Raw genomic sequence first — 17,726 nt, forward strand, 5'->3', positions numbered from 1 at the left:
GGGAGAGGATGGGGTCCGGAGGGAAGGAACAGAGAGCAAGCGCCGGGCTGCCAAGGGCCCAGAGGGCCCGGCCGCCTTGGCAGGAAGCCAACCACACCCGGATGTGGTGGGTGGTGAATGGGATGGGGCGGAGAGTCCCTGCCTTGCCGCGGACACTGGATGGGTCCCTTTCGCGGGTATCGTGCAAATCGCTCAAAACAGAGGTTCCACAAAAGGGGCAGAGCATGAGTTCTTGCTCTATTTAGGGAGGGGAGGGGGCTTCAGTTTTTGGAAAAGGAACTCCTGAAGGGAGCGTGTATTAGAAAAGACCAGAAACCTCAGCGGCCCCATCTCACCCACGAATGCCCACCACCGACTTCCCTGGCAGCTTCCGGAGGATCCCCCCGCATAGCTGCCTCTCCATTTAGCGTTCAGGTGATGCAGAGAAGCAGGAGCTACTGGGTTCTAATCCGAACCCTGCCACTTTCTGCTCATGCCCCTGGGCGAGCCGCCTTGCCCTTCTTTGGGCCTTTGTTTCCTCATCTGTAAAGTAGGGCCAGGGTTGGAGGAGAGGGCCTGGAGAAGACCTTTCGCCTCGGACACTGCTGGACCCCGGTTTCTCCGTACTGCACTCCCGCTCCTCCACAGCCCCGCCTCCACCCCGTCCTAACTCCACCCCCACCGAGCGGCTTCTCCCCTGACGCCGGCCGCTAGGGGTCACTGCCTCCCTTTGTCAGCGACGGAGGAGGGCGGCTAGCCCTTCGGCCCTCTCCCCGGCGGAAAGGCGACCGAAGGGGCATCTCCCGAGCAGTGGGCCTGAGCGCGACCCCACGGCCCTTGCTAGGGATCCGCCTCTGCCTGGGGCCGGAAGGTGTGCGCGGCGGGGCGGAGGCCGGGGCCGAGCGCGGGCTGCGCGTGGGAGCCAGGAGGGGGTTAACGCTAACCCCTCCCCTTCGGGCTGACATCACGGGGAGAGCGGCTGAGAGGCTGGAGCTCGGCGAGTGAGAGAAAGAGAGGGAGAGGAGCGAGCGCGGCTCGACTCGGTGCCCGGGCAGCTCCACATTGTTGCGGATCGCCGGGACCCGGCAGAGCGAGCAGCTGCGGCGCTGCGGGGACGCGGCGCCCCGGATCGCTCTCCTCGCCTGGAGCCGCCCCGCCCGATCGGCTGGGCCGCCGAGCCGCGCGCCCTCCGCCTGGGCCCCGAGCCCACCGCGCCGCCCGCCCGCCGCCCTCGCTCGTCCCGCCGCCCTCGGAGGACGGCCGCCCATGGACGCCTTCAAGTTGGAGCCGAGCGGGAGGATGTGAGCGCGCCGGGGGCCGGGAGCCCGCGCCGGGCAGCCGGGCGCGCCGGGGGTGGGTCCCTCTCCCCAGCCCGGCTCTGCGTGGAAGAAGAGGGCGGGGACCGGCGCGGGGAGGAGAGCGGAGGAGGAGAAGGGGGCATGACTCGTGCAACTTGCGGCGGGCATCTGCCGAGCCTCTGAGCCGGCGGCCGCCCGGGGCCCGGATTGCGTCCGCGCCGATCCCACCCAGCCCACCCCGCCCCGGCCGACGGCTGAGGCTGACCTGGATCTTCAGAGCGCCCGCCGGCCTGCAGGGATCGCCTTCGTCTTCCGGGCTGCTTTCTGGAGCGCGAGGAGCGCTCTCCTCGCGGCCCCTCTCGCCGGACCCCCGGCCCCCGATGGCTCGGATGGGGCTTGCGGGCGCCGCTGGACTCTGGTGGGGACTCGCTCTCGGCTTGACCGCCTTCTTCCTCCCAGGTAAGCACGTTCCGCCTCTGCCTTTCCCTTCCACACCCCCCCCCCCGCAATCCAGTGCCTCCACCGGGGCTGGGAGCTGGATGGAAGGCACGTCTGGGTTGTAGGGAGTGAAAGGAGCCAGAAAAGTTGGGTCACGGCTTAGGTAAGGGGGTAACGGGTGGCACGGCGGAGAAAGAGAGGTTGAGCAGCCGAACAGCCTGCCCTGCAGGGAAGCAGTAGGATGCACGTCTCTGTGTAGCAAGAAAGCACTTTCTCCGCGCAGTTTTTCACACAAAAATAATAATATGTAATAGCGTTCTATTTATTCAATAACCAGCTCTCAGCTCCGGAAGCAGTTTGCAAACACTTCATGTTACATAAATGCAAAATAATCACCGTAATCACCGTCTCGGGGTACGAGACAACAGCTCCAGGGGGAGGGCGTCAGTCTCGGATCTGGTGGGCTGCAGGGCTTGGCGGATAGCAGGGGGGCTTCGTTTCTTCTACCAGACCCTTTGCCAGATGGTTTCGGGCGCTGCCGCACCGCGTCGCCCCACCACCGACGCGGAGAGCCCGCTCCTGCGGCAGGGCTCACCTGCGGCTCCTTTACCCGGAGGCTGAGGCCCCGGCGGCGCGAGATCGCAACCTCCCCGCCTTGCGCAGGGCTGGGCTTCGCCTCGGAACTGCAATCGCAGTTTGGGGGGGCTCTCCCCGCAGGAGGCACCTCGGGCTTCGTGCCAGCCAGGTAGCTGCATGACCCACTTTCCCGAGGGTGCCCCGCGTGTCCTTCCTTGAGATGCTGGCGGCCGAGGGGTTAACGCGACGCCCGACCCCGGGGGTGGCCCGCGGTGGCCCCTCTGACGGATGGGGTGGGGGCGGAGGCTGGGACTGGCCCGGGCGTTTTGTGCTGGGGAATGAACTGGAAAATGCGTTTAGGAGGCAAATCCGACCGAGTCCCCTCGCCTGGTTTTAACCCTTTGTGTCCCTGGGGAAGCTGCCTGGCTCCCACGGTGGCTGGGGACACCGCGCACCAGTCGGGGCTGGCGGGTGGAGTGGGGGAGGGGTTTGGGGGAGTTCCTCCAGGCTTCGTGAAGGAAACCTGAGACTACCTCCCGCGCTAGCTAGATGGGGGGCTTGGGAAGGAGGCTGGGCAGAGTGGGGGCTTGGCTGAAGCACGTGGCCCCGGCCTTAGGTGGCAAAATAAGGGGTCGAAGTACAGAGAAACCGGCTCCGCGTGGGGCGAGAATGTTGGGTCTCGGCTGTGCCTGCAGCTCCGTGGAGGAGGTACGTGCGGTGTTGCAGACTCGGAGGGCTGTCTGTTATCTGAGGGCCAGCCACGTTGTGTGTTTTGCGGGGCTGGCCTGCACTTCTGGGAGGGAGGAACCTGGCCGCGTTCACTTTTGTACCCCGTCCGCCACCAGCTCACTGCCAGGGCTCCGAAAATGCCTCGGAGTGGCCGATGGCGGAGAAAATGGTTTGTGAAAGTCTGCACCACGGTGCCCCCGGCCCTGCAGCCTGGGGGGCGCTGCCCTGCTAGGTGTGCCGGGTAAGGGTAAGTTCCTGGGCACACAGGTGTCATTGCCCATTTCAAAGCGGCATGGTTGAGTCCCTCCACGCAGCAGGGTGGCGGTGAGAATAAGAAGTCTTTATCTTTCCCTGGACCTCCTGGGAAGCCAGCAAGAGATGCTAGAAGCTCAGGCTCTAGCACTTGTCCGACACCGGGGTTTGGGCTTCCGGGAACCCTTCAATCCCATATTACCCACACCCAGTACCCAGCAAAAGGACAGCTTTCCTGAGGCCTGTGTGGACCAGCATACTAGGGGTTAACCTAATCCTGGGTCAGACAAAGAGCGGGAAGGCTTGGGGAGGGGACGTTCACTGCCCCCCCCCCACTCTCCCCTCCTTTTGTTACTCTCTTACCCAGCTTTGTGGTGCTGTGCTTGGTAGTTCATTCCTTCTTTGGGGGGCTGGAGGCCTGCCCTGCTTCCTCCCACTCAGGAAGTGGGGGCAGGGAGGTGACACTGTCACCTGGCTCAAGTGTAGACACTCCTCCCACCAAAAATCCAGGTTGAGGGGGTGGGACGCAGAGAAGGAGCCACACAGCTCAGACAGGCAGCTCATAAGCCTCCTTGATGGATCGTAATTGTCATGACTGGGTAGCGTCAGTCAGCGGGGCAGCCAGAGTTCCCCGACCCGAGAGCCTCCTTTACCCGGTGCCTGTGGCCCTGGTGCCTCTGTGAGGGGAGGAAGGTGGATGTGGTAGTGTCCACACGACACCTGGACAGAGGCTGGTGGGCCCAGAGGTTGCCCTCCCACACCCCGTTTACCATCACCCTCAGGCACCCTCCTGATTGCCCGCTGCTGCTTCTCTCTGGGGGATGCTCCTTTCTGGGTTCTCCGAGGCTATGGCAGGGGGCGTGGAGGGTGGAGGAGAGGAGCCTGGTGGCGGGGGAGCTCCCCCCCGGGCTGCGTGTGGTGGCCCACGGACTTCAAAACACTCCAAATCCGGCTCTTGATGTGTAAGCACAGAAGTATATTTTCAACAACACAGACTTTACCGGGCAGGGTGGTGAAGCCCCACAAGCCTCTGAGATGAATCTGTTCACTCAGAGGACAGGGCTGCATCCCAGAGGGACAGGAGGAGCCCGGGAGAGGAAGCAGAGAACCTGTCTTAGAAGCAGGTGCGCTGAGCTGGTGTCCCACCTACACCACACCCTCCCTAATTGGCTTCCCCAAACCTTTTGTCTGGAAAGAGAACACACGCCCCAGGTGTCACGCACACCCTCGGAAGACCTGTCGGGGCCACAGCACCCCCTTCTCTGCAGCCTATGCAGAGCTCGCTGTCATGGTGGTTTCCTTCGAAACCTGGGGTGTCAGGACTGTTGGGATATTCTCCTCTTTCCCCATCGCTCACAGACAGTGGTGTGCTCTGGCTTGCTGGGCAGGACGTTATGGCAAAACCAATCCTGCTGGTCTGGGGTTTGCAGTGCCGGTAAGCAGGAATCCCAGCGCCCATTTCGGAGGCAGCGCTGTGGAATGTCTCAGACTCAGATTCAAGGCCGAATAGTCAAGGCTGGAAGGGAGGAGGAGATATGGCAGAGCCTGGGCCCGGCACCCTGGGCTGAGTGGTCTAGAAAGTGTCTCTGAGCCTGACTCTCTGTGTTTACGGGACAGGCCGCCCCTTGTCGCCTGATACTGGCCTAGACTCTGATATCCATTCCCTTCTCGGCTGCTCAGCTTTGCACAATGAATCCACCTCGTTGGCCTGACCCGGGACCCAGTTGTACACTGCCAGGATGGTCTCCGGCCAGAACCCTAGTGCTGACGGCTGAGCAAGTGGGCCAGGCTGGGGAGGGTGGGGGCCGGGGGTCAGCCCCAGTCGCTGCGCCTATGATGCTGCCATTGTTTAGCAGCTGACTAATGTTCATTGTTCAGTGCAAACAGAAAATACCCAAGGGAGGTGTGAATATACCTTCAATTTTCCTGATTGTATCTTTCCTGGTTAACCTGGTAAACTGAATGCCTCCTGCCTGCTGGGGGAGACAGTGAGGGTGTCTGTATATTCACCTGTTATGCTGATTTTTTTTTTTTTAACTTTGAATGTTAGCCAGTGAGCCAGGCTAGAACGGACATTAGCCAGCTATGGGGCTTAGGCTGTAACATTTTTGACAATCTGCCTATGGCCTCACCTTCAGTATAGAGTGCGTGCACACACACGTGTGCAAGACTGTGTGCGTGTGTTGGTCACCTACAATTTACTGTGTACGTGCAGACCCATGGGGACTAGGACAAGGAGGTGTGTGCGCTGGGATCTATGGGTCACCATGGTGCAGGGGCCGTAACTATACATCAAATGTATATTCACATGCAATTGATTTCTTGTGGCTTTCCAACTAGGATTTTGTGAGTGGCCGTGAGCCTTGGTAACGCCTGTGTTTATGTCAGAGTGTCAGTGAGGGTGACTTTGGAGGAGACCTGAGATTTGCCCTTAGCCAGTTCCTTCCAAGATGAGCTGTCATATCCTTTGGGCTTGGGAAGCCTGGACACTGCCTTAGTTTTCTGCTCTGCCCTTGGCCTTAGACTGGGCCACTGCATCCTCACCGGGAGATGCTCACCTGGAGAGACTTTCCGCTGCTTCTCAGGATTTCTGAACGGCTGGCAGGGGCCACAAGAAATAGAGTTTCAGCTACTATTTTGGCATCTTTGCTTCCTGCATGAATATTTGGGGAAAAGGATCAGCTGGAGAAAGGGGATGTACTCTGGGCATTTAAAAAGGAGCTCTTGAGTCGTGGGCTGTGAAAAGCCCTGCTGAACCGTATGTGTGCCCAGGTTGGCAACATACAGGTACCTGGAAGCATCTCAGTTCATTCAGCAGAAAGCAGGAGCCCCCTTGTTGAAAAGGCAAGCGGGGATGAGGGGCAAGGAGTGGGGAAGAGGCCAGTCCTGGGATCCCAGGACCCTGTGCCCGAGTCCAGCTGGTAAATGTCTCTGCCCCATGATGCCCGCCCCTCTCCATAGAGACCAGGTCTGCGGAGCCAGCAGCAGATGTGCTGGCTGGGGCAGGAGGTAACTTAAGATCTGAGCAGGGATCACCTTGCACAGGGAAAGCCCTGAGCTGGAGATAACACCCCTTAGTCCGGTTAACCCTTTAAGCTCTGGATTCTCTTGTGCTGTTTGGAGCTGGGAAATGGGGAGAGGGAAAAGATAGGAGAAAACACATCAAACCTAATATCTGAACACTGACAGGGAGAGATGAACTCAGTGCAACAGGAGAGACCCAAGAAGGACACAAAGAAGGTCTTCCTGACAGCAGACTGTAGGCTCTTCAGGGCAGTGGATAATCCCAAGGTTTATTCTGGGGTAGCGGAGGGGCAATGCTTATGTATTCTCAGGGACTCATGAGATCTGTGCCTTTCACAGTCTTCTGGGGTAGAGTAGCAGTGGTCCCAGGCCCCAGTCAAGAGGGAGCAGCAGATAGCTCAGTTCCTCTTCCCACAACCCGGAGATCACCCCATCTTGGCCACCCAGCAGAGTGAGAGAGCAAAGCAAGGCCAGCTGGACTGGATTTGAATCCCATCTCCACCAATTGCCAGTTGAGTGGACTTGGTTAAGTTGCTTTGTAGGCCTCAGTTTTCCCATCCGTAAAATGGGTTTCTGCTAATACAGCTTTCAAAGAGGTTTGTGAAGATTAGATCGACAGTAATGTATGAAAAGTGCTTAGCGCATTGCCAGGCATGTGATAAATGTTCAGTAGTGGTAGCTGCTCTTATTCCCTACACCTTTCCTCTGAGTGGTCCTGGCCCCCACTGTGTCTGCCAGCTGGGCAGTGCCAACTTCACAGTCCCTTGAGAAAGAACCACTCAGCTGCCTGCCCACTGCTGACCTCTCTTCCCCACATGGAAATGATGGCAAAGGCTGCAGCAGCCCTGGGGGACTCAGGTGGCCTGGTTGGCTGCAGGCACCTACCTGAGCCCAGCCCTGGTGGTCATGTATGGCACGATCAGCAGGTGCTGTGCACCTTTGTTCTGCAGCCTGTCACCGAGCGCTCTCCCCTGCACCTGCCTCACTCCCTGTCTGGGGCCCAGCTGGGCACCATGGCCCATCTGGAGTGCTGGCTGGGGCAGCAGCCTGAGGCTGGCATGGAGGGCCTGGGACTCAGCCCCTGCAAACTTCCACACTTGGGAGAAGAGTGGGCCACAGGACCCTTTCCCAGCAGTCCACGGTACCGGCTCTTCAGGCAAGATGGTACAGTCCGAGAGGTAGAGAATCTGTCCTGGGGTCATGCCCTTCTCACTGGCAGAAAGTCCTTTTGGTTTCTCCAGCTGAAGGCTCAGTCCTTTCACCAATAATAATAAAGATGTTTGCGACAGTCTTTTCAGTTCATAGTTTCAGCTGATCCTCTCAGTGACCCCACGTGAAGGGTATCAGTAGCTCTCCCATTTTACAGATGAGAAAAGTGAATTGTAGGTTTAGTACCTTGCTGACCATTTCATGCCAGTGTAGCCAAATTAGATTTCAAGGCTTCTGACTCCAAATTCAGTAGATGAGGAAGATGAGATGGGCTGGGCTGGACAGATGCGGAAGAGGCTGAGCCAGGCCACGAGAGAATGTGTCCGGTGAGGCGGTCATTCACTTCGCCAGCAACCACCAGCTTACACTCTCCCCGACAACAAGCAGAGCATGGCGGCTCCCTGGAGAAATGAGGGATAAGTTAAGGATCTAGGTTGGAGGGTGGCCCAGCCGGAGCTGACCAGAGAGCCCAGGTTGGCACAGAGCACAAGATGCCCAACAACAGAACAGCTTGGGGGAGGGGGCATGTCAAGGGGAGCACGTCCTTTCAGATGCTAGAGCACCACTCCCGGGGATCCGACCTGAGACGTGGGCACGGCCCCTGAGGTGTAAGCGCAGAGCCTCCGGGCACAGGCAGGCACACAGCCAGCGTGTGGGCCTGGCCCGGGGCAGAGCGGTGCTCAGACAGCATTGTGGACTTGACTGGAACAGTGGAGGGGGTGGGGCGGGGATTTGGTAGGCAGAGTCGATTCCCTCTCCTAGGCTATCCCCCACCCCTCTCTGGTCCACGCAGACCCCAATTTCATTCCCAGTTTATGAGGAGTCTCATTACCAAGCCACAGACAATAAAACCCGCCTGGCCACTCTGGCCCGGATCTCATTAGAGGACATTAGTTCCGCTGGCTTAGTGGCTCCTTTGGGACACAGCTGCAGGCGTGGCCCAGGCAGCAAAACAGGCCAATGGCCATGGGCACAAGCATGTCCCATTGGGAGTTCGAGTTTGATCTGTGGGCCTAAGCAGGGTCCTCCTTCCCCACCCGCGCCCTCTCATTCCTGGAATGCACGTTCCCCAAAGCTGGGAACATGGAGTCCCTCCTGCCCACTTGGACCCTCAGTTCTGCTCCCCACCTTAAGGAGGCAAGGACACAGCTCCCTCCAGGGCTACGCATAGGAGTCCGCCTTCTCTGAGAAGCTCAGCAGATCATTTTCATTCCATAGAAGAGGGCACAGGGAACAGCACGCCCACCCCCACACACAGATCTGAGAGACACGTCCTAGCAGCAGAGGTGGAGTCTGGAGCCTTCCACACGGCCTTGGCCTGAATCTTAGCCCATCTTTCTGTCCAAAAGGTGGGGGTAGAGACCTGGAGACCCCACGTGAGAAGCGTTTTTCATTCCCTATAGATGCAGTTTCACCAGCTGACAGCCTCCACAGGGGCTTCCTGGCCCCTCTCCTCTCCCCAACGTGGAGTGACTTGCCCACAGTCGCTGTGATGGAGCCCTGGTTCCATCTTGGGGTTCTTCCCACCAGAGATGGGATTCTTTCTTTCTTAGCAGATTCTGGTGTCTGTTGACAGCCAGCCCCTCTGCCTGTGCCCTCCCCCTCTGCTTTATCTTTCTTCCCCCGCAGACCAGCCAGTCACCACCATACCACCAGGGCTCAGTGAACGTAGCCATGAAAAACAAGACGAGGGCAAAGAAAACCGTGCCCCTTCTTGGAGCCTCAGTCTTGTAGAGGAAAGAGAGTGCCAGGCCGTAGTAATTGGTCCTTAGCGCACACGGGCTCACTTGGTGTGCTCCACGCGGGGGTCACACAGGCCAGCCCACACTTCAGCACGTGAGCGCCCGCCAAATCAGTCAGCGGAGGTGGGAGCGCCAAGCTGTTTGGGAAGACATCGGCAAGTCAGTCCTGCTCTGGAGAAACGGGGGCTGGAGATATATGCCAGCCCCTGATGCTCCCCTGTAAGGCCCTGCAGCTTGTCTGGAATTCGAGCCCCAAGTGGGATTGGTGGGCTGACTCCATGGGCTCCATTCCCTGACCCCTGAGCAGCACCCCAGGTATCCCCTCCGTCACTCCTGGTCTCTCCTGGGCAAATGCTGTCAGCTGCTGGGACAAAGGAAGTAGACGAGGTGCCTCAGAGCCGAGCCAGCCTTGCCGCCACTTGACCCACTTGACGTGGATCCCACTGCAGGAGGGGCTGATGGCAGTGTCCTCATTCGGGGACTCCTGCAGCAGCCCCTGGCTCACCTCCATCCCCAGCTCCTGGCTCTCTGGCTCCAAACTGCCTACACTGCTTCTTGGATGAGTATACCTAAAACGTGCCTGAGAAGGATACTCACAAGCCCAGAAGCATTTGATGGCTGCCCCCTCTCTGGCTCAGCTCGCACCACCTCTCCGGGCATGGCAGGCCCAGCCAGCCACACACCTCATGCTTTCCCACCTCAGTGCCTTTACACGTGCCGTTCCCCCCAAATCGCCCTTATTTCCCATATCCAAAAACTGAGGTCGAGCGCTACTTTTTTTTTTTGTGGTACGCGGGCCTCTCATTGTTGTGGCCTCTCCCGTTGCAGAGCACAGGCTCCGGACGCGCAGGCTCAGCAGCCATGGCTCACGGGCCCAGCCGCTCCGCGGCATGTGAGATCTTCCCGGACCGGGGCACGAACCCGTGTCCCCTGCATCAGCAGGCAGACTCTCAACCACTGCGCCACCAGGGAAGCCCCGAGCGCTACTTTTATCATGAAGCCCCCAGCTGGAGATAACCTCTCTCACTCAAAGCCCCCACCTCCCGTCCCCAGCACCTCATCCATGCCACCCATGGCAATAACCACTCTGCATCTTGCTATAGTTATTTGGGCCTGGGATTTATCTTCATAAGACTGAGAGCTCCAAAAGGACAGGGCCCATTGTTGATAGAGCTTGGAATCCCTAGGGCCTTGCACAGGGTTGGCCACACCATGGGCTATCTGATAGCACTGTAGTAGGTGGATAGATCATTGCATAGTACATGCTAAGTGGATATGTCGTTGCTTGTTTGGACAGTGATGATGATAACAATAACAGCAAACTGTTATCAAGAGTTTTTGGACACTCGGACACTGTTGTAAACATCTTACATGTAATAACTTATTTGGTCTTCATAACAATACCTCCTTCTTGTGGAGGATCCCTCCCCCCGTCTTTAACTTATGAACAAAGGAGACCTGAGCAGAGGTTAGGTAACTCACCTCTGGTCACATAGCTAGTAAGTGGCAGAGGCAGGATTCAGATCGAGGAAATCAGGTCCAGTGTACATGATCCTACCACTTGGCTAAGTGGCCTCTCTTCTGGGTGACGGAAGAAGACAGCTTACTAAGCCTGGAGTAACACAGGACCTTGCCTCAAGAATGCCCATCCCCCGGGCTTCCCTGGTGGCGCAGTGGTTGAGAGTCCGCCTGCCGATGCAGGGGACACGGGTTCGTGCTCCGGTCCGGGAGGATCCCGCATGCCGCGGAGCGGCTGGGCCCGTGAGCCATGGCCGCTGAGCCTGTGCGTCCGGAGCCTGTGCTCCGCAGGGGGAGAGGCCACAACAGTGAGAGGCCCGCGTACCGCAAAAAAAAAAAAAAAAGAATGCCCATCCCCGCTGCATAGCATCTTATAGCCTACCCTCCTGCTCCGTTTGATGGTGCAGGAATGACCTGGGGCCTCCCTGGAGCACTGGGGAGTCATTAGTGCTTATCAGCAGGGAGCTTCGGCTGTGGTCACTACTTATCCTTCGGATGCCTTACAAGTACTAAAACTACAGTTACATTCCTGGTGTATCCTGCCACGTCACCGTTGTGTCTCGGGAGTATTAATGTGCCTGTGCTAGAGGGAAATGTCTTGCCATTATTGCTCTTTCATCCCCTGAGCCTTTGAGCATCACTGATGCCGTTTGGGGGCCTCCCACCATGTTTCACTGTGAGACTAGAGGCAGGTGTAATAGCTCCTCTCAGAGAATCTGCCTGGAACTGCCACCAGCAGGTGTTCCCAGGCTGGCCCCAGATCCTGGGTGGGTCCACAGCTCAGCAAACTGATCCTATGCCAGGGCCTGTCCTAAGCTTCCGGAAGGTTCCCATCCCTCTTGCCCTCACCCAGAGATCCCAAAAGATGGCAAGGCAGGTGGCCCCTACCTGGGGAGAGGGGCAGGGAGAGGATTTAGGGTGTTCACATGTGCCAGCTGCTTTGATCTCCTGGGATGAAAGGGCCTGGTGCTTCCTGTACCACAGGCAGGTTCAAGACAGGGAGCCGGGGACAGAGGCATTGGCCGCCTTGCAGCTGAGATATCGAACTGTCCCGAGAAGGAGGATCGTGGGAGCGGAAAAATCAAAACCCTTTCCCAGTGTTGTGGTCATGGACCAAGAGTGGACTCCAGATGGCTCACGTGTGATCGTCCTCTCGAGGGTCACCTGGGGCCAGTGCTCCTCCAGCACTCCCTGACCCTGCAGATTACCACGGGTGCTCAGGCCTCACAAACTCCCTTGCTTAATTAGGAAGGTAACTCAGCTGCAAGACAGTCATCTGATATGTTTCGACGCCAAAGAGAAATTCCTCCTAGACCCTCTGCTGTTCTAGATTATCCATGCTCCGTTAGTTTGAATTACGGTGCAACTTCTGTGGCCCAGACACAGGCCAGAGCTATGCGATCGGTTCCTGGAGCTGGAATCCTCCCGGCACCCGGGAAGTACTTGGAAGCATAGGAGGAAGGAGGGCTTAAGACCCATCTGCCCTCCATGCAAACCTAAGGATTGCCTTGTCAGCACAAAGGAGCCAGCTCTGCCCAGAGCCTGCCCGCCCCCGGGGCCTGTGATGCCCACGGGCGCTTTTGAGTCAAGCCACTTTCGTGCCTTCTAGGCCAGGCCTCCTTTGAGGGTTTTAAGTCAATGGCAGAAGCTTCTACAGTGGCTTCTGGGTAAAACTTGGAGCAGAGGCAGGGACGGGCTTCTCCTTGAGTGTGAATAAGATCGGAGTGGAGCAGCCACACTGCACTGGATTATTTTATTATGATTGCCCACCTCCCCCGTCCCCAAACCATCCTGATCTCATTGGCCTAGATTGCTGCATATCTCAGAATGATGGATGGGCTGCCTCTCCCTTCCCAGGCAGGGTGGCCGGCCCTGCTACCGAGACACCTCCTCCCCAGCCCCTTCCCAGATTTATTCCCTGTGTTTACGGTGCCCAGAGAGTAATCAGTGTCCTGGGCCGGCTGCGCACTCTGATTATCTCTGCTCGGTTGATGGATGAGCCTTTGGGGAACTTAGATGACAACCCCCTGCCCCTGTTCCCCTGTGCCCTCCCCTGCCTGGGCCTCAGCACCCTTCCCAACCTTCGACGCCTCCCAGGAGTCAGATAACGGGCCTCTGGGCTGGAACCGAAGGAGCGGGCAGTCGTGGAGGAGGAGAGGTGACGGTCTTTGGCCCCCCCACCTCTCAGCACTGCTGTGGGGTAACTGGAAAGGGTCTCTGTGGCTCCCCCTTCCCTCCAGGGAGCCTGGGACAGCGGGCAGACAGTGCCACCAGCTAGCTTCTCTGCAAGTCAGCCCCCCCCCCCCACCCACACACCCCAGCCTTGCTCAGAAGCACCCTTCCCAGAAAACAGCTCCATTATCCTCTCCCATCTCCCATCACTCCATTACTCCTACCCCCTCGGCCCTTGTGTACACAGTTTGTAGTGTAATGATAATTTGTGCTGGTTTATGTGTTTCTTTACAAGTGTTTTTACGTCCTCTGTGTGTGGATGAGAGAGGTTTATGGTTTGTGTGTGTATGTGTGTGCCCATGCATGAGGTCACGTGCTCTGTGTGTGTGTGTGTCTGCTCCTGATCAGACTCTGATTGCCATCTTCTCCCCCACGGAGGTGGGGGGCTCTCACCCAGCTCCCTGCGGGGAGGGCAGAGTCTGGATCCTGGGGGATGAGGGGAAGAGTAGGGAGAGGTAGGCAATCAAAGATGATGGCTGTCGAGGCAGGGTCTGCACTGTCCCCCAGCCACCAGGCAGAGAATGCAGAAGGTCAATCTTAGATAACTGTTTTGTCTATAGGATCACAAACAACTGGTTTGACTATATTTCTCCCAGCAAACTGACTGAACCCACTGTTTGTTTTGGAGCCAAGCGGTCTCTGCCTTTTATTACTTACATGTGGCCGTGTATATACCTATGTCTTGTCTTCTCCAGACTTGAGTTCCCATCACTGGAAAATGGGGATGTGATACCGGGAGGTTTAGAAGTGGTAAAGAATGCATGTGGCCACGTGGTGTGATTAGCACGGGGCCTGGTACAGAGCGAGTCTTCACACCACTTGGCTGTTATTAGCTACTGCCCGCCTGCGGACCCCGGGTCTAGAGGAAGGTCACTTCCCAGGGGCTGGGAAGCCAGGCCCAGGAGCCCTCCCAGCAGTTCATGACCCGCTGGGTGGGGTATCCCTCAGCGGGACTCCTGTGGCCTCTCCATGGTGATGAACTCAGGAAGAGTCAGGCGCTCAGGCCCCTGGTCTCCTGGAAAACCACACCCCTGCCCCGATGGTCACCTGGAAATGTGCCTGGTGACCCTTGGAGCCATCCTGTGTTCCCTTCTTAAAGGGTAGTTAGAAGCAAGAGTTACACGCCCTCAACCAAGGTACCCCAGGTGCAGGAGTCCGGCTGCCCCCAGGGCCCGATGCCAGCCCTTATGGGACTCCCACTGCCCTGGGTGTGTGGCGGGAGAGGGGTGGTAGGCCCATTCCTGCACCCACTCAACCCCATGTGCACTGATGCCTCCAGTACAGCACCAGCCCTCTGACCTCACACACAGCAGGTGACACCTCAGAGTGCCACCTCTGCATGCCTGTAAGACAGTGGCCTGGCTGGGAGATGGAGAGGAGGAGCTGGGGCCTCATGAGGTAATTGCCTAAGCCCATCACTCTCCCTAAACCCTCCCTGCTGGGACATGAAGGGGCGGGGGTTACTATTAAAGGCGGGTTATACATCTGAGCCCACCTGTCCCCTCCCAGCCCCAGGTCTGGGAAGAGCCTCCCAGCCGGGCCCTCAGCTGAGGATACCTCCTGCCCTGCAGGTGAAGTTGGGGAGGACCAGAAGAGTAAGTCGCAGAACCCTAGAGTCTCAGGGTTGGAAGGGGAGTCAAATAATGTAACACCCATTCGCTTCTTAAAACCCCCCAACCACATCCCTACCTGTTAGTTGATCATCCAGCTTCAGCATGAATGCCTGCAGTGATGGGGAACTCACCACCCTACATGGAAGCCCATACAGCTTTAACTGCCCCAAATTCTCCCTTGTACTGAGCTGGAGTCTGTATCCCTGAAGCTCCCACCTCTTAGTCCTGTTTCTACCCCCTTGGAATCCTGTAGAACACATCTGATTTTGCACATGCGGGTCCTCCAGGCATTTAAAGATGGCCTCTGGCACCCGGAGTCTTCTCTCCCATGAACTCAGCCAGCCAAGTCTGATACCCCCTCCTTCTCAGATGCTTTCCTGGGAACCAAGTTGTCTAGGTCCCCGGTAACAGGTGTGATGCTCCAAACGCCGGCTGACTGGCCCAGGGATTTCAGCCTAGGCGTCCCCAGCTGCGACCACTGTCCCAGGGGCCAGGAGGAGGGAGTGGGTTAGCTGCCTTCACCCTTCCCCACCTCCACCTCACCTCTTCCCACCCCCTGTTTTCCTTTGGATTAACAATAAATTGCAGTGAAAGATCCGTTTATCTCCAGTGGGAATTAAGGAATTAAGCTGGTGAGGGGCCTGAGAGAGGGAGCATATTGCAGAGATCCAGGGCATAGAGGACAGTGGGGAGGGCGGGGGACCCTCTGCCTGCAGTCACGTCACTGTGAGGGGGTGGGGGCAGCCCCCTAATTCTCCCAGCAGCCTGTGCCCTAACTGGCACAGGTGGGGACTGGTTGGAATGGGTGTGGTCACCGGTGGGAGGCGGTGCCCACAGGGATGCCTTGGGGGGTGGGGGTGGTCTCCTGGCAGCCTCTCCTGTCGCCCCTTGGTGTCTCGTGCCATCGTGCAGTGGCTCTGTGGCATGTCACGGCGCTGGGAGAGCGAGCCACGGCATGTGGCGGGGTGAGGCACCTCACCATCTGACCTTGTGATACACAGACTGTGATACAGATTCTGCAGCCGCAAGTCCGTCCCCCCACCACCACCACCACCGCCGCAGGTAGTTCATCAGTACCGTCCAGGCACTAAAAGCACGTCCCCTCCCCACCCCAGAAGACCCTTGCGGGCTTCTTAGCCGTGGATTCCCGTGGCCATTGGTGAAATGAGTCTTTGGCCCCTGGAGAGTCTGGCCTTCTCTTTATCCTGAGGGTAAACCAGAAGCCTCCTTCCTGAACCCCAGAGGAGGTTAGTCAGGCTCCGGCCCCCAACGCGTCTCCACACGCCTGAGCCCCAGCACCCTGCCCCCCACACCCAGGAGGCGTGGCTTGGAGCCCCCTCTGCCCTGTCCCGCAAGCTCGCTGCTCCTTGCCAACTCCCCACCCCACCCAGCCTCAGACGGTGGTCCCCTTGCCAAACCTGCCAAACCCTGAGGCTGAGCAGGGAGAGATAAGGAGCTGAGCTACGCTTGGAGGGAGGGGGCGGGGAGGGGAGCAGTGAAGAGGGGATGGCTCCTCCCTTGGCCGCCTCTGGGTCACCCAGACACGCCCCCATATAATATTTTCTATCGCTGCCATCCCTCTGTCTCCTGACACCCCACCAGGGTGGGGAGAAGGAGTCGATATTCAATGGTAGCAGCCACCGGGAAGGGCGGGATAAGATAAAGAGCGAGGCGGGGCTGGGGACAATCTGTGGTGGGTGGGGCGGAGGTGGGCAGCCTCCAGAGCGGGGCTGGGGAGTTCCAGAGGTGCTCGGGATTCAACACTGGTGTAGGGGTGAAGGCGCAAAGTGGGCCCTCAAGTCCAGGAGTCTAGCTGGTTAATAATTAGTAACTCTGGTTAGTAAATCATTAGTGTTTTCTCCCCAATTTCAGCTCCCCCACCTCCAGCCCTGGAGAGCCTTCTAGGCTCTGCCCTCCCCCTCTCCCAGCTGCTTTCTGGTCTCTAGAGCCAGCATGGTGTGTAATCTCCAAGAGTAATTAGTGACCTGCAGGCCTGCTCCCACAGGCTCTTTGGATGCACCTAGATATTGCCTGCTGGGAGGGCAGACCCTTTGACCAGCCCAGAGAGCATCTCAGCACTCACTCTCCTTGGCTCCCACTGACTGATTTGGTTGGGCCCTTTCTGCTGGCCAGATGGGGTCCTGGGGTGATCCTGTGGGTAACTCTTCCCTAATCCTTTAGGTGAGGTCAGTTAGTCTACAGATGTTCTTTGAGCATCTATTAAGTGCCAGGTATGTCAAGAAAAAGTACTTTAAGCCATTCAAATTGACATTAAAGGCTTTATTCAAGGGCTCATGGCGTGGTGGGGGGCACGTGTCCTTGAGGTTTGGCCTTTGGGTGGCATTTTCATCTGTAACTACTGGAGCACTTCCCATTGGGAGTTGTCCTGGTTTCCACACCTTTTCGTGACTCCTTGGTGCAATCCCGTCCTGGTGGCTATCAGAACAGTTCTTTCTAGAACTGTTTTTGTAAGCCGTGTGGTCAGGGGACGGGGAGGTGGCAAAGGAAGGGCAGAAAAGGGAAAAGAGACAAGGGCTGAAGCGAGGGCACTGGGAGCCTCTCCTGCCTGTTTCTGTCCTTGGCAAGAGCTGGGGCTGAGCCCAGTTGTGATGTACCGTCTGAAAACAGGCGTCCTCCTGCTCTGGGCTCTGGGATGGCACACAGAGCGGGTCTAGGGAATTACTCAAGTGATTAAAGTCTGCACAGGGCTGCACTGGGCTGCGAAGGAGACACCTGGGCCCTAACCTGGGGGAGGCTTCCTGCGGGGAAGCGGCCTTGATGCTGAGACCTGGAGTCTGAGTGGGAGTGGCTGGGGGAAGCAGCAGAGAATGACCAGGGCAGTCTGAGGGAGGCCGGATGCAGACACACATCAAAGAAGACTAGAGTCTTCTGGAATGTCTTCAGGATGGGGGAGCCGGGAGCCTGTAGCCATGGAGGGGGCTGGGAAGGCTGTGTGGGGAATTTTGGCCTTCGGAGAACAATCCCCTCTATCTGCTCTGTCCAGTTTCAGCCTGACCTGCTCCCCAGACCAGCTGGTCTTAGCACCAGCTAGACAGTCCCGCTTCAGGCCCCACGTACAATCCTCCTCTTCCCGGGACACAGCCCTCGCTGGGTAC

At 58.0% G+C, this 17,726-nt stretch overlaps 1 protein-coding gene across 2 annotated transcripts in view; it reads left to right on the plus strand.

The window, feature by feature from the left end:
* The first annotated feature begins 1,566 nt into the window (after positions 1 to 1,566).
* NECTIN1 (nectin cell adhesion molecule 1) overlaps positions 1,567 to 17,726 on the plus strand; it is an 89,637-nt gene continuing 73,477 nt past the window's right edge. For both annotated transcript variants that reach the window (XM_024761930.1, XM_024761929.1), the window contains exon 1: positions 1,567 to 1,736. In XM_024761930.1, coding sequence (XP_024617698.1) covers positions 1,658 to 1,736 — 79 coding nt within the window. In that variant the 5' untranslated portion in view covers positions 1,567 to 1,657. The remainder of the gene's footprint in view (positions 1,737 to 17,726) is intronic.

The sequence above is a fragment of the Neophocaena asiaeorientalis genome, unplaced genomic scaffold, assembly GCF_003031525.2.
Source record: "Neophocaena asiaeorientalis asiaeorientalis breed wild unplaced genomic scaffold, Neophocaena_asiaeorientalis_V1.1 scaffold737, whole genome shotgun sequence".
NCBI lineage: Eukaryota > Metazoa > Chordata > Mammalia > Artiodactyla > Phocoenidae > Neophocaena > Neophocaena asiaeorientalis.